The sequence below is a fragment of the Carex rostrata genome, chromosome 2 (genome assembly GCF_964058835.1).
Source record: "Carex rostrata chromosome 2, lpCarRost1.2, whole genome shotgun sequence".
In the NCBI taxonomy this organism is placed as follows: domain Eukaryota; kingdom Viridiplantae; phylum Streptophyta; class Magnoliopsida; order Poales; family Cyperaceae; genus Carex; species Carex rostrata.
Window position 1 is genome coordinate 4,938,927 of NC_135919.1, and position 15,552 is coordinate 4,954,478.

Genomic DNA, 15,552 nt, shown 5'->3' on the forward strand with positions numbered 1-15,552 from the left:
TTTTCATTATTCTCAATTTTAAATTTATTGTTAAAAAAATATAGTTGTAAATTTAATTCATACTACAAATACGCAAACAGAATTATGAAGGTATTGAAATTACGAAGTCCGGCACCTCCCGCAAGATTTTCCCGCTGTCACACCCCCGATACGGAGGTGCGACGATGCAGCCACGTCTATTTACCATTCAATTAACATAACATAAGACATGGATCTTTTTATGCATTGCCAATAGCATCCATTATTTTTGCCACATCCCAATTTATTTACAATAATTATCTGACATTTTATAGTGGATGATGCTAGAGATATACTCTCTGCACCCTGTCAGATATAATAAACCCAAATCTCATATCTTTAGATGGCCCTGCTGTCAATTATAACCCGAAAGCGCTCTTTATCTTCGTATAATAAACATGTAACCCACAATGGGGAAACGAGTGAGAAATAATAAATTATTTCTCAGTGCTGATTGCCACTCAGATTATTGGATTCGAAGGAAATCTATATTCATAATGAAATCACCGCACGAGAAATTATCAGTTCAGTTCTATAATGACGAGTGCAAATGCTCAATAACAGTATCTAATTGAACAACAAAAATTATATAAATAAATCAGAACTCTAGGAATCTTATCAGAATAAATGGTTTGGGTCAAAATCTTTTAAACCATAAAGTCAGGTAACGTTTGGGACCTAATCTGTATAACCACTAAGTCTGGTAACGTTTGGTTTCTTAACTTTACAATTTCTAGTCTGGTAACACTGATAGATACTATAACATGTATCTGTCGTGTCAGAGTTTATACCGTTCTAACTATCCTGACACCTGATTAACGGAAACAATATGAAATCAATATCACAATACTGTCATTATCGGAAAGAAAATCAGTGATAAGACAGTTACCACAGTTCATTAATCTCACAGTCACAATTTACATTTATTCAGTATCCCCTATCCAACCGGTACTGGATTCAGTTGGGGCCATTCTCCATATGCGCATAAGGGTCCTGGAGTAAAGTCTAGTAGCTAGCTAGACTTTACGATATATTAATCATTTTTCTCCACTATATGGAGGTTCAAGGATTACAGTATTCAATATTCAATCAATTCAGTCACTGTGGTTTCAATCAATCATTTTCACTAAGAACAATCAATCGATAAACAATATCAACATGACAGTCAACAGACTTACCTGTAATTTAGTTTCAATTGTATTGGGCTGTGCAATCAAATATTCAAAATGCATAGCGAGTTACGATTTAATTCCTAGTTATGAATCTCAGACTAATCCAATAACCTCGCACCTGATATCGTAGGGCAATTAGAGCGATCAATCATTACACATCGATTGTTTCAGACAGTTCCGTCAAGTTTCACTCCACAGTAACAATGCCTATAGCATAATAACATTTTCTTTATTATAACTTACATCATTATTATTACTAGTAATCAATATATGTGCATCAGTTATTTACTTTTAGTGTTAACAGCATTATACTAATAAATTCTTCATTATTTAAATCCTTCTATAATTAAATCTAATTTTTGGTTTCAATAAATTGTCCACCAGTCAAAGAGTTTACAACCTTACATAATCAGGGTTCAAAATTCCAACATCTATGTTCAATTCAGCATTTAATTTAGTCCAAATCAACAACCTTTGTATTTTGCCTTTTTGTGTACGGACGAGTCTAACTGACTCAAGCTCAAATTGAAGAGTTTCCCATAATATACAAGTCATTTTTATATCCTAATCATTAAATCCTTTCCTAACGGAGTTCAAGGATCAAGGTTCAATCATTTTGCAACTCAATCCCACTGACATGGAAACCTATTCATTTCATGAGGATTTAACAAATATACTTTCAAATATTAAACAAGTTTTATTTCTATTTCAATCACTACATAAATTATAGCTACTCACTCAAGTTGTTTAACAATTCCAAATCTTTAAATCAGATTAAGAAAAGAACGAGATAAAAGATGAATACCAATATGGATTCTCTTGTTGCAATTAATCACTTGCTTTCTTGCTTAGTTCAATATTGGAATAGATATGTATTATGCATAATAAATAATGGAAAATTAATAGTTAATAATATTTATAATGTTATTTTTAAGATTTTGTACTGATTTATAAAACTTGACAAGTTTAAGGTCAAATTATGAAGATGCAAACTTTAAATTAAAAAAAAAAAAAAAAAAAAGAGTGACCAAATGGCACAAGGCCACGAGGCCTATGCTGGGTGAAACACCCACCTTCTTAATTACACTTTAATTAAGAGTATTCCTTCTCTCTCTCCCGTAGAGAGCAAAAGAACAAGAAAGAGAAATAAAAACGTAACTGAGGGTCCATTTCTCTTGTTGCAATTAATTGCAACAAGAGAATCCATATTGGTATTCATCTTTTATCTCGTTCTTTTCTTAATCTGATTTAAAGATTTGGAATTGTTAAACAACTTGAGTGAGTAGCTATAATTTATGTAGTGATTGAAATAGAAATAAAACTTGTTTAATATTTGAAAGTATATTTGTTAAATCCTCATGAAATGAATAGGTTTCCATGTCAGTGGGATTGAGTTGCAAAATGATTGAACCTTGATCCTTGAACTCCGTTAGGAAAGGATTTAATGATTAGGATATAAAAATGACTTGTATATTATGGGAAACTCTTCAATTTGAGCTTGAGTCAGTTAGACTCGTCCGTACACAAAAAGGCAAAATACAAAGGTTGTTGCTTTGGACTAAATTAAATGTTGAATTGAACATAGATGTTGGAATTTTCAACAATCATCAGGTAAATATTAGAAAATTAGAAAATTTAATCGGTATACATCATATTTATACAGATCGAGTCTGTGCGTGCACTGGGTACGTGTTTCCTCATGAGCAAATTAATTAGCAGTATTATTCAAATAAAAAAGATTGCAATTTTCTAATAATAGCAGCTGCTCTCTCATGCTGTGAAATATAGTTACAAATTAGCAGTATTATTCAAATAAAAAAGATACTGTTTGGTTTTGATAAGTTTCTGTTGCTTCAGAAAATAGGTTGATCATTTTGCAAGCAACGCCACAACTAAAAACAAACTAATAAAATACCACCATAGTAATGTATTGATAAACATCTGAACATCATCCAATATTACAAAAAGAAAAAGAAAATATAACTAGGGTCAACTTAACACATGACAAACTAATACTGTTCTTTCAGTTGGGATAAAGGAGACTTTTTTGTATGTTGACAGGGTCAGACGTCTCAATACATCGTGACATCTACATTAACTTGACATGCATCCCCATAGAAAGTCTTCACCATCCGCAGGCCACTCAAGCTTTTAAATGAGAAAATCACATTTTTAGCAATCGGCTGATCTTGTGTGCCCACGATACCGCTTTGCCAGATGTTCACAATGATGGTGACAACTGAATCAATCGGATGTACAGTTATAGATCTTGAGAGAGGAAGTTTCGCAACCTTACCCTTGTCAGGACTAACATCTATACGGATACCTTCAGTTTTATCACTATTGAATAGGTAGCTTCTAGCTTCCTCCTTAACAAACATTGAATTTTGGGCAGTTATACAACCATAAACTACTACTGAGGAAAATTGGCAATCTGTGAGTGTAACATCTACACGAGCCTCCACACTATATAAATAAACAGCATAATTCACCTCTATCAGGCCAAATTGGCTCTCTACTCTTTTGGAATAGAACGTATCATACCTCCCACCTCTGGTATCATCCCACATTGCCTCATTGTCCCACGACAGCTTATCAGACGGATCTATGAACTGATCGCGCCAAGTTTCATATCTGAATAGGTTGGGAAAAACAAGTACAGGATCAAATGGCTCTATGGCTGTATTAGGGCCTCTGAGCTTAACAAAACCCTGCAGCAATGAAACAAGTAATTGCATTTTAATGTCAATTTCACTAGTTAGCTATACCCATTAGCATTGGCAGGTCAATTCAGTACAAGATTAAGAGACCAACACCATTTATCATAATGGATTTAATTTATATTACGATTTACAATTTAAACCACTTAATCTTATCAAACAGAATAGAGGAGTGACCATATATTTAAGTGGAAAGAAAAGAGAGAATCAAATTAAATAAATTGAACAAAATTAACCTTAGGAGTAATATTTAGGGGACCCCCCTTTTTCCTGCTGAAGATGACATACGTGGGACATACACTTAACAATATGCAACCATACATCTCGTGCAAGTCAAGTCGATTGAATTCAAGGAATTTCACAGAAAACACTTCCATGAGGGACCTGAAGTTGTACATCGACACAGGCAACGGCTGCTGGTCCACGTCAGTCTGTTGGGGAGGAGAGAGGGAATGAGAGAAAGACCTGGTATGCACGTCAGTCTGTTGAGGAGTACAATCCCTGAAGCATTCTTGAGGCCTAGGATCCATTTCTCCAGCAAGAGCGTCCATGAAATTGGCTTCCTGAGGCGCAACATCCTCTTCTATTGAGAAGTGGTTGTTTCCATCTCCATCTAGAGTTTGACAATCGACCCAACTGACCTTCACTAACACCTTCCCATGGTTGGGAAGAATAATGAACCCTTCAGCAGAGTCTAAACTAGGATTGAAGTTGAACTTTACTGTGTCATCAATGACAACATTACCTACATCTATGTTCACATGAACAAACAGAGTTGATTGACGTGGAACTGCGGTTATCCTTCTTGACAGAGGGAGAGGGACCAACATGCCAGGTTTGAGACTGACACACTCTTCACTCAATTTATGAAAGAGAAAGCTCTTAGCGTTAGGGTGGTCGGAGACGGAGAGAGAACTATTTGATGCACTTACTGTCCCGTGAACCTTTATGAGATCATCTTCTCCTATAATATTCTCAAAGTCAACAAAATAAATATCCAAATGCGCCTCCACAGCATCACGGTAGACTGCAAAGCTAACATCAAGATAGTTGGCGTATGGGCACTGGATAGTCCGGCAAATAAATTGGTTCATGTCATCCAATTTAGCTTCCCACAATTGTTCTTTATCTACATGCATAGTACAAATATTGGGATGGATGAACCAAGTGAATATGACTATTTCATCCTCTACTGGTATGCTATGCCTCAGGCTGGTTAAAGTGAGATGGCCCTGTGAGTATTAACAAGAGCATCATAATTACATGAATATTTTTCTTTTAAAGTGTTTCTATTTGATTTAAATTAAATTTACCTCTGAATTAATTTGTAGAGGGTCTAGGGCCTCCGCATCAAAGATAATGAAATCGTGGTTGCAGCTGTGGAGAAAAATGACGCCAAATAAATTTGGGGGGCAGTCACCAGGACGCACAGCAAAGCCTCTGAAGGTCATTACGGCTGAAAACACCTCGATCCGTGCGCGCGTGTGGCTGTGACATCTGCACAAAAGCAACCACGCCTAATTAAGTACATATACACAAAGAACAGAGACAGAGGGTATATATGCTTGATAGATATCTAGAATCATACGATTTCCCTTCTTCTCCGCTGCCCATTTGGTTGCTGCCGTCAGCCCGATTAAGCGCTTGCGGACAAGAATGAAGAAAGAGAGACGGCGGATGGGGAAAGGAGAAAAAAAAAATCTATTTTTAATTTCGGTCGGTAAAGAATGATCTGCTTTGTTGAATTCTTATATCTGAGTTAACTCAAATTTTAAGTTCAGATCCAGACCGTCAGATTTAAATCCGCACGAGTATTAAAGGATCAGTTTCATTACAGCCGTGGACTGGATTGACTCGATTTCTGATTTATTCTGAGTTAACTCAGAGAATAAGGATCCTTGGGCTTAGCCTGAACATTTGGGCCGTGCGACGGTCTGATCCTTCTATGTTTGGTAGCGTAGCTGCGTAGATATTTTCTTTCCCAATTTTGGGCTCAAAGCCCTCTTATTCAGCTTCCCGCTAGTTCTCTAACCCGCGAACCGCGATTCTCCGATTTATTGTACTACTTGTCTTTAACCTCGATTCTCCTCTTATTCTACTCCTCAGATCATCTCTCCGTACCGCCTTCTCCGCCCACCTCTTCGGTGCTGCCCTGGTTCAATCCCAAAAACATTTTTCTTCTATCAGATTTTTCCCCATTCCATATGTACCCGCTATGGGCTCAAAGTCGGAGCAAAGATGACTCCATTCGTGCGTGTTCTTGTCATTATCATATTTTTCCAACAGCTTATCCTATCAGTAAAGTACATTTTGTAGCTTATTGTAATAATTCAAAATTGACTTTTAAAATCTTTTTCTATGGGGATGACTTTTTTTTTTTAAAAAAATATCACTTTAATTAAACTTTTGTGGAGATGGTAGGTAAACTTGTCTCTTGCATACTTTTTGTTTATAGTTTGTAAAAGAAAGTGCAAAAATAAAAAAGAAATTAAAAATAGAAAAGAAAATTAATCTAGAACTTTCTACGGGCTTTATTTACTTAGCTATAACCCCACCTAATTTTGTGCAATTACTTAAATTATATGGTGGTTGATATTCTAATTTAGTGTACAAAAAGCTTTCTTGTTTAGGCTCACTACAGTAGGAAAGACTTTCAGAGACCGGTTTTTCGGTCGCTGATAGTCACGTCGCCGGTCGCTGATAGTCATTCCGGTCGCTGAAAGCATTGTCGCAGATGCTCTTCTGATGACGTCACCGGTCGCCGAATGACGTCATCCGGCCGCTGATGCTTTTTCTGCGACCAATTTGTTTAGTCGCTGTTGTTTTTTGCTGACGTCAGGAAAAAGGTATTGGCGACTGATACTGGGTATGTTAGGTAACAGGCCGTATGCTGAATTTGGGCTCAACTAGGCTCGTCCTGCTATAGGTAACAGGCCGAGAGATGACTGACTCAAGGAGATCAAGGGATGATCTCAGATCCCGAATCCCGGAGGTTGATCGATTACCTCGGAGATAAGGGAATAGACCCCGGAGATATCGTACTCTGTCCTATCTGATATCTCGGAGTATGAAAAAGGAGTAAGTGTCTAAGTAGGTAAGTGTGTAAGATAGTGATGGTGTCTCACTCTGTTCGCCCTTTTCCTGTGAAAGGAATGGCCTTATATAGCATTCTCTACGTGCCGCCTTCCCCTTGCCAGGGTAAGGCAGAACGTGAATCAGTTATGCGGTTATGCAAGCGTGGCCATTTATGATCGTGTGATCGTGGCAGTTAGGAAGACGAGGTCAGTAACCGGCGTGGCTACCAGTTATAAGTGGTTATTTGGCTCAAGGGAGCTTTTGGGGCTTTTATCCCCCTAGGCGTAGGTTGTCTAAGCCGTTTATTGGGCCAGTTTATTATGGGCCTCAATCGTGGACTTTGCATTATATCCCGGGTTGGCCTCGCAGAACGAGGTCCTAATCCCGGCCTAGTTCATGGCCCAGATTGAAGCTATGTGGGCCACGGAACATGGCCCTATCATTAGCCCCCGAAGTCAAAAGATATCACCTATGGATGCTTTTGACTTGAAGCTATTTACGAACACTAAGGCCTAAAGATAAAGTATCTCGGGATGAAAAACATTTCGCTTAAAGATAAAGTATCTCGGGATGAGTAATAAAACATTTCTTACTACTTTTCCTACCATACATTTATTGACTACTTGTGAACACAACAAGTTACAATAGACCCCTAAGTCGGAGAAGCTTATTCGGAATCGGACTGCCATTGTTTGTATTTCCTTTTCGGAGTATATCGTCGTTTGGATAAATATTTCGCACAGGGCTGGCAAAAGAATGTTCGCCACCTCGGGTCATCCTTATCCTTTGGTAGGTATTCCGTTATACACGGGGGATGTCATGCTTCTTTACATTCCAAGCATGTGAACATTTCTTGTCGTTTCCCATACTGTTGGCACGTCGGACAAAAATCTACCTTATCTCGGGAAGAAACGCTGTTGTCCGAATTTTGTCCGAGGTGGGTACTCATAGCGTTTTTTCTGAGTTTTGCGGCATATGTCCGATGTTTTCAGATTATATATAACCGTACGTACAGACGCGGTAAATTTATTATGCTATCGTTCTATACACGGTAAATTTATTATTATACTCGGATTCCGTCATTCGATACGCGGTAATGTTATTAATATACTCGGATTCCGTCGTTCGATACGCGGTAAATTAATTAATATATATATATTTTTTTCAATGGTGAATGAAAATAACGTTGGATAAGTCGGAGGAAATGGAATCTGTATGATTCGTTATGCACCTCGCGGTAGAGCCCCCGAGGTACAAACATGAGAATGAAAAAGCAAAATAATTCATTCATAAATTGATACATTGGATAGGGTCATATTAGTCTACAACAAAAGTAAAAAGAGTGATGCTCCGCATGCATTTCGGTTTCCATGCTCGGCAAAGAGTCGCGTGTGATGTCGCTTTTGCACAACAACAAACATCACACCCGACGGGATGAGCCTAACAGGGGAAGGAAGCATGTAAGCTTGTTATCCCTCCAGGAACCAGACTCGTGGGGGAGGTGGGCATTGCCACAGGAAATGTCCCGGCTTGCGGGGGTCCTCCCTGGCGATCCACTTCAAGCACGAGGTATGGGCCCTTTTCCCACAATACCAACAAGATGGTAATCGGGTCCCCACATCCAACTTCTTGCATACTTCGCAAGCTAGAAGGGGAACTCCATACACATCTCTCGGTCCGGCGTGCAGGAGGTCATCTTCGTCCGAACTACTTTGCTCTAGTTCGGTCCAATTAACGGCGTCCTCCTCACGGGGTTGTCCTAAGTTGATTCCCATCTCAAGGAGGTTACCTAGGGTGAGGTTCTCGTTATCGATAACCCATTCTAAAGTCTCAGAGTCCCAAAATTGTAATAACCCCTTTTTAATTTCTGGGGTTATTCGGGCCCTAAGTCCTGAGTGGGGTAAACTGGAAGAAGAGGTATGGGGAAGCCGCGAGGTAGAGCCCTCGGGCTTTGTCTCAAGCAACTTACGTTTAAGGGCTGCTCGTGTAAGCGGCATGGTGGGTATTTTTCCGAGATGAGGAAAGGAAATATGAGTTGGGACATGCGTCAACTTTGCGCAATGTGAGGGTATTTATAGGTGGAAGCGTTATGATAATAGTAATAAATGTAGTGGGTCCCAGAAAAACCCTCGTGCCTCGGTAAGGCGAGGCGTCGTCATATTTGACCGGACTTGACGAGAACCTTCAAGTTCCCGAGGCGGCGTCATTTAATCGATGCGACAGCGTCGCACATTTTCGAGATTTGACTGAAACGCCAGTCAGAGGATATTAAATGTTCTCGGAAATCGAAGCGTCATTATTTTCCAAAATACAGGAAATGGAAAAATATAGGTAATTAAATCATTAGGGCAAAATAAAAACGTGAAATAGGAGATGAATCCTTTCATACAACCCTTAGTAGAATTACATCAAAGAAAAATGTAGCATCCCTATGGTGCATACATCGGGGGGAAGGAAAGAAAACAAAATATTCATAACCTCCTACAATTAGTCAAGACTGTAAGGAGGGAAAAGGTGACGCTGGGAGATGCAAATCGGGCACAGAAAGGTATCAAAGCGGATGTCAGTCCTGTCTCGGGGTAGTTGATCAGAAACGCATCCGGGATGGAAGCTTTTCTCACACCCGTCGCATGTAAACATGTCCAAATAATGCCCTCTCAGGGCACATGACGCGCACTTGTTCTGGGACATCGGATCCGTCACATCCGAGGTAGTACATCGCAGTGGTTCTCCTGCCCGGGAAGGATCTGTCGGGATACGGGCCGGCTTATTCTGATTATGCGACGTCGCCAATTCAGAATGTCCAATCTCGCATAATACGTTGAAAGCCCGTTGGCAGTTTACGGCACCTTCTTCAAGGACAAGATCAAAGAATGTCTTCCACCTTCCCAAGTCGTTGGGTTGGGGGTTGAGGTCGCTCATCTCGCACACGTGTATTCCGGATGGGCGAAGGGTTGAGTCGGATTCGACTGAGGAAGACAGGCGTATATAACCTTGGTTCGTTGGGAACCCAAAGGACGCGTGAGGTGGTCTTCATCCAATCAGGCGTCAGTCAAACTTATCAAACCGCACGAAACGTAATTCGAGGAAGGGTCATTATTGCTATTGCATCGACGAGTTGAGAAGTGCCACGTGTCAGCTGTCAGTAATGACACTGATGGGACAGGCATACGCCAAGTTCACCGCGAAGACGCCATACTTTTCTGACCCTTGGAGTTTGCGCCCAGTGTGCATAGCGCGACTATATATATAGTATCACACCCCCTCTCAAAGGTCATTTTATGATCTTGCGTAGGTTTAATCTCGGAACCTCTCACTGTGAAATCCAGCGTACGTACATCGCGTGAAACGTTTAATCCCGGATCGAAATTGCCTGAGGTAAATCTTTCTGTATTAACTCGTGTTTTATAGTTTTAGCTTGGGTAGTGGTTACGGTTGATTAGCGAGCTCAGTATACTTGCCCCGGCTTACCTAGGGATTGTAAAAGCACGTTTGACCCTCAGTACCTCAAAGTAAACCCATTCCTCTGTTGTTGTCTTATAACCCAGTGCTATGGCTGGTACATCTGATAGTCCCTGGGTCTTTTCTCAAGAAGCCTCCCCACCTCGGCCGACCATGGAAGTCGACCCTGAGCGGGGCGTAAACCCAGAGTTACCTCGCCCCCGTTATGGCGGCGGGAAAGGTCCAATGATACCTCCTCCTCACCCCTTGCGAGGTCAGGTGAGGGAAGCTCGTAGTGGTACGAGTTCCGAGGAGGATAGCGAAGCAACCACTTCGGGTAGCTCAAATTCTTCGGAAGGAGACGAGGACATAAGTCCGGAATTTGAGGAACATCATGGCGGGGAAGGGGGAGAACCGGAAGAGTCGGAACCCCCTCGTAAGAAGGTTAAGTTATCCGCTGAGGCCTCTTCTAGCAAGGCCTCGAAAAAGAAGGATCTGGATTTTGTTGCTCGCCCAGGGCACTCCAATGACCTCGTTTTTCCTGAATCGGCCAAGATTAGTTCTAAGGCGGAGGTAAGGGCGGAGAGGTACTTGGATGATTTTTACAAAGCCCTCGTCCCCGAGGAGCAGAGGGCAGAATTCCCTCGGGACAAGGTTCGTTTTACTGTCCCCGGCCCAAATGATCGGGCTCATGACTCTGAGAAAGGGGTCGCTATCTACTGGAAAATGCCCCACTGCGGCTTCAAATTACCGTTGTCACCATTTGTCAGGAGGCTGCTAGCCAACCTCGATGTCGCTCCGGCACAAATCCCGGCCGCGGCTTGGTGTTACATCGCTAGCTTCGAAGAAATGTTCAAGCAATTCCCTTCTGAACTTGGAAATCACAGACCGACTGTCCCCGTATTCTGGACTTTCTTCAACCAAATGTGGATGAACGGTTGTTATGTCGGGATAAGGAAGCGAAATCCCAGCCCTTGTCTGTTTGACACTGCGAGGGCTGCGAAATGGAACAAGTTTGACTACTGGAATCACGCGTGGGTGTACCTGGATAACCCAAATGAGTTGGACAGCTGGCGGGGTGTGCGGACGGAATGGAGACCTTTGGAGAAGCCTCTTCGACTCTCCAAAAAAGCTAAGAAAGAGACAATGGAGTCGGTGTTCTCTCTCTCTCCTGCCGACAAGGTCCGAATGGACCTCGTTACTGCCTTTGTTAAATGTTAGTGCCCCCTTCGTTTCGTACCAAGTCTGTAGGTATTTGCATATCATTTACTGTTATCATCTCATCATGCTCTGATCATTTATCCTCCCTCTTTCCTCTTTGTTTATGTTTGCAGTGTTTGGAAGTATGCGCCCTGCGTACCAATTCAAATCCCCGCTCCCACTACCACTTGACCCAGCGAACAAGTTGTTTGCCGGAGCTGTGAAGGATTCTTCTCGGACGGCTCCCAAAGCTTCGTCATCGACCCCGAGTGCTGCCGCTTCAGAGCCAAAGGACGGGCGATGTTCGTCTCCCCGGGCTCCTGTCCTAAAACATAGTGCAGCGGAGAAAGAAAATGGGGCTGCCACCGAATCCTCCAAGAAGAGGAAATCCTCTGAGGATCCCACCACCAAGAGGTCTTTGCCGAAGCGTCTCCCAACTACTTTGACCTTAACCCAGGGTACTCCGGGGAAGAGCCCTATTTCGGCTCCCATCGGGGCGGGTCGACTCCCCGCGTCTTCTCTCTCTCCTGAAGATTACCTTGCGGAGCTGCCTGAGGAACTCGGGGAAGAGTTTCGCAAGCAACTCCAAGCGATCATCCCTGACACCGAGAAGGGGAAGGGAACGGTGTGGAAGACTCACCTTCCCAAGGGGTATCCCGATAGTCTGGGAGTTTATTTTCCGGGGTACACCGATATGCAGTGGAACCTAACCTCTACTGATGAAGAGCGCGCGAGGTTCGCGCGGGAAGCTTTTCGAGTGACCTCCTCTTTGGAAGAGCGGCGACTGGTCGAGCTAGATCCTCGGGCCGCTCTCGGCATGGCAATGTATTATAACCATCATGCCGGGGTTATCAATGGGTGTTTGTGGGATAAATTCGAGAAGGAGGCCCTTCAGCTCGAGGCCCCAAAGCCTGGTGTTCCTCATTCTATCTCGGCTGTTATCGAAAGGGATTTTTATAAGGAGCAACTGCTCAGCCGGAACCGCCTGGCCAACATCAGGTTGGAGGAGATTCGCTCCTACAAGAGGGAAATTGAAAACTTTAAAGGGACCCTCCAGAAGCAGCAAGCCGCGCTGACCCAGAAGGAGGAAGAGGTCGCGAAGGCCTGCTCCAAGATAGCCGAATTAGAGAGGGAGGTGGCTATCAGTGATGGAGAGTTGGGTAAGATGAAGGAAAGCGCCGCACGTCGGGAGGAAGAGATATCCCGGAAAACATTGGATGAGTTTCTGAGTAGTAGAGCCTTCACTGATGCTGCTAGGGCATCTACAGCCAATCTGACGAAATCGGCCATTTACAAAGAATTGAAAAGGTTGAGCAAGATTTACCCCTTCGATCCTCGCCGTTGTGGTTTTGTGCATATAAAGAAAGAAGATAGCTACGCCTGTACTCTTCCCGGGTTCACTTGGGACAAGAAGAAAGACAAGATGCGAAACCCCTTAGGGCAGGTGGTGAAACCCTTGGAGCATTTCTTCAGTGCCGACCCCTGCAGCATTGCTTGTCCTTGGAAGGGCGTCTTTCAATGGCCCATGGATGTTAACGATCCAAGCGCTGGATGGATGCAGGAAGAGATGCCGATCGAGCAGGAATGCGCAGAAGCAGTTCAGGGGGATGAACAAGGAGAGGACCACGGTGAGAAGGATCCCACGGATCCTATCAGTTCTTCCGCTCAACCTAATGAGGGGGATCCTATCCCGCCCGGGGACCCCGTCGTAGGATTGGAAGCTCATCCCGTTATCCCCCCCGAAGAGGCGACCACGTTACCAGCCGTTACTACCGAAGAAGAATCGGTAGTTGCCGTTGCGGAACCTCTTGGGGGGGATACCTCTCCCATTCGTTCTTCTGCTCCTTAACTATGTAAGTCGTTTCCGATAAATTTCGTTGAAGTATACGCTAAACACTGTTTTTCTGATCTTATTTTACTATGGTTATACAGGTCTACTGGAATGTTTTCGACTGGTCGGAACGGGTGTTTGCCGAGGAGTTGCTGGAGTTATGTTCCATTTCTTATTTTTAAATTTGAAAGTCGTTTGAAGCCCCCGGGGTATGGGGGTAGTAACAGAATTTGTTGTAATAACTAAACATGGCCTTCCTGCTAGGAAGGTATAACAGTTGTTTGCGAAATTATTCCCCGAGTTATGGGGATGCAATAGATATTTATGTAACTTATTACCTTTGTGCTTGCTGCTTGAAATGGTGCTGTATTGCTTGTTTTTTGATCAGTAAAGGGGAAATACTTCTCTTTCCCATTTGCTTTTACCTTGATCCCGATGATGTGTCGCTTTGTGCTTTGTAGTGTAAAGGAACGGTACTGATCGTGTTGATCCGCGAAGTTGCTCTAATGTCGAAAGAGCATCCGCCTTGGGCGGGGCTCGAGGTCTGTTCTGCGGCTATGGTCTTAATGCTGTAATCTTGTTCTATATATATATATATATATATATATATATATATATATATATATATATATATATATATTTTTTTTTTTTTTTTTTTTTTTTGACTTTCACTTTTAGTACACGAGGTCCGATCCGTCGCCCCTTGGGCTTTCGATATTTACAGACCTCGTCGTAGTATATGTTGCGAGGTTCAATTCGTCGCTTATAGAGCTTTCGTTGTTTATGAACCTCGATATTATTTAGTGCGCGAGGTCCGATCCGTCGCCCCTTGGGCTTTCATTATTTACGGACCTCGGCGTAGTATATGGTGCGAGGTTCAAATCGTCGCTTATAGAGCTTTCGTTATTTATGAACCTCGATATTATTTAGTGCGCGAGGTCCGATCCGTCGCCCCTTGGGCTTCCGTTATTTACGGACCTCGGCGTAGTACATGGTGCGAGGTTCAATTCGTCGCTTATAAAGCTTTCGTTGTTTATGAACCTCGATATTATTTAGTGCGCGAGGTCCGATCCGTCGCCCCTTGGGCTTCCATTATTTACGGACCTCGGCGTAGTACATGGTGCGAGGTTCAATTCGTCGCTTATAAAGCTTTCGTTGTTTATGAACCTCGATATTATTTAGTGCGCGAGGTCCGATCCGTCGCCCCTTGGGCTTCCACTATTTACGGACCTCGGCGTAGTACATGGTGCGAGGTTCAATTCGTCGCTTATAAAGCTTTCGTTGTTTATGAACCTCGATATTATTTAGTGCGCGAGGTCCGATCCGTCGCCCCTTGGGCTTTTCGTTATTTACGGACCTCGGCGTTTACTCATATTCAAAACCTTATGGTTTAAATCGTCAACTCATAAATAAACAAGATCGAAAAATACAAAGTACGGCACACGATGCCTATCACCTATGAAGGCCCAAGATTAGGCATACATCCCCTTAAAAATAAGAAAGAAGGTAAACAAATGAAAAAAGCTAAGAAGATACAACGAAGTAATCGTGGACTACGATATATTTCGATATGGTGCAATTCTAGATGTAGAACTTGCGAAGATGGATTGCATTCCATGGTCGGACGAGGTTTCGTCCTTCCATGTCTTCTAACTCATATGCCCCTTTCCCTCGCGAGCATACGACCCGGTAAGGGCCTTCCCAATTGGGTCCGAGCTTGCTTACATGCTTTCCTCAGGCTTCAACCTTCTTTAGCACTAGGTCCCCTGGTGAAAAGTCTCGAGGTATCACTGTCCTGTCAAATGCGCGCTTAATGCGTCTCTGGTATTCCTCTGTGCGGATTCTTGCTTGCTCCCTTACTTCTGTCACAAACTCCAAGTCAGTGGCACGGGCGTCTTCATTGTCGGATGACGTATAGGACATCACTCGAAGGGAAGGCTGAAGGAGTTCTATCGGGGTGACAGACTCCATTCCGTACACAAGGTAATAAGGACTCTGTTGTGTAGCTTCTCTGGGTGTGGTGCGGTATGCCCATAGTACTTGATCAAGCATGTCGGGCCAATTCTTTCGGTTGGCCGCCACCTTCTTTTTCAGG

At 42.7% G+C, this 15,552-nt stretch overlaps 1 protein-coding gene across 1 annotated transcript; it reads right to left on the reverse strand.

Moving 5' to 3' along the window:
• Positions 1 to 3,089: 3,089 nt before the first annotated feature.
• LOC144570262 (uncharacterized) lies at positions 3,090 to 5,627 on the reverse strand. Its single transcript, XM_078320417.1, has 4 exons — positions 5,499 to 5,627; positions 5,224 to 5,407; positions 4,147 to 5,142; positions 3,090 to 3,901 (listed from the first exon to the last, which is right to left on the reverse strand). Exons 1-4 carry the CDS (start codon positions 5,522 to 5,524, stop codon positions 3,263 to 3,265), a joined length of 1,845 nt encoding a protein of 614 aa, XP_078176543.1. The 5' UTR covers positions 5,525 to 5,627; the 3' UTR covers positions 3,090 to 3,262.
• Between the last annotated feature and the right edge of the window lie 9,925 nt (positions 5,628 to 15,552).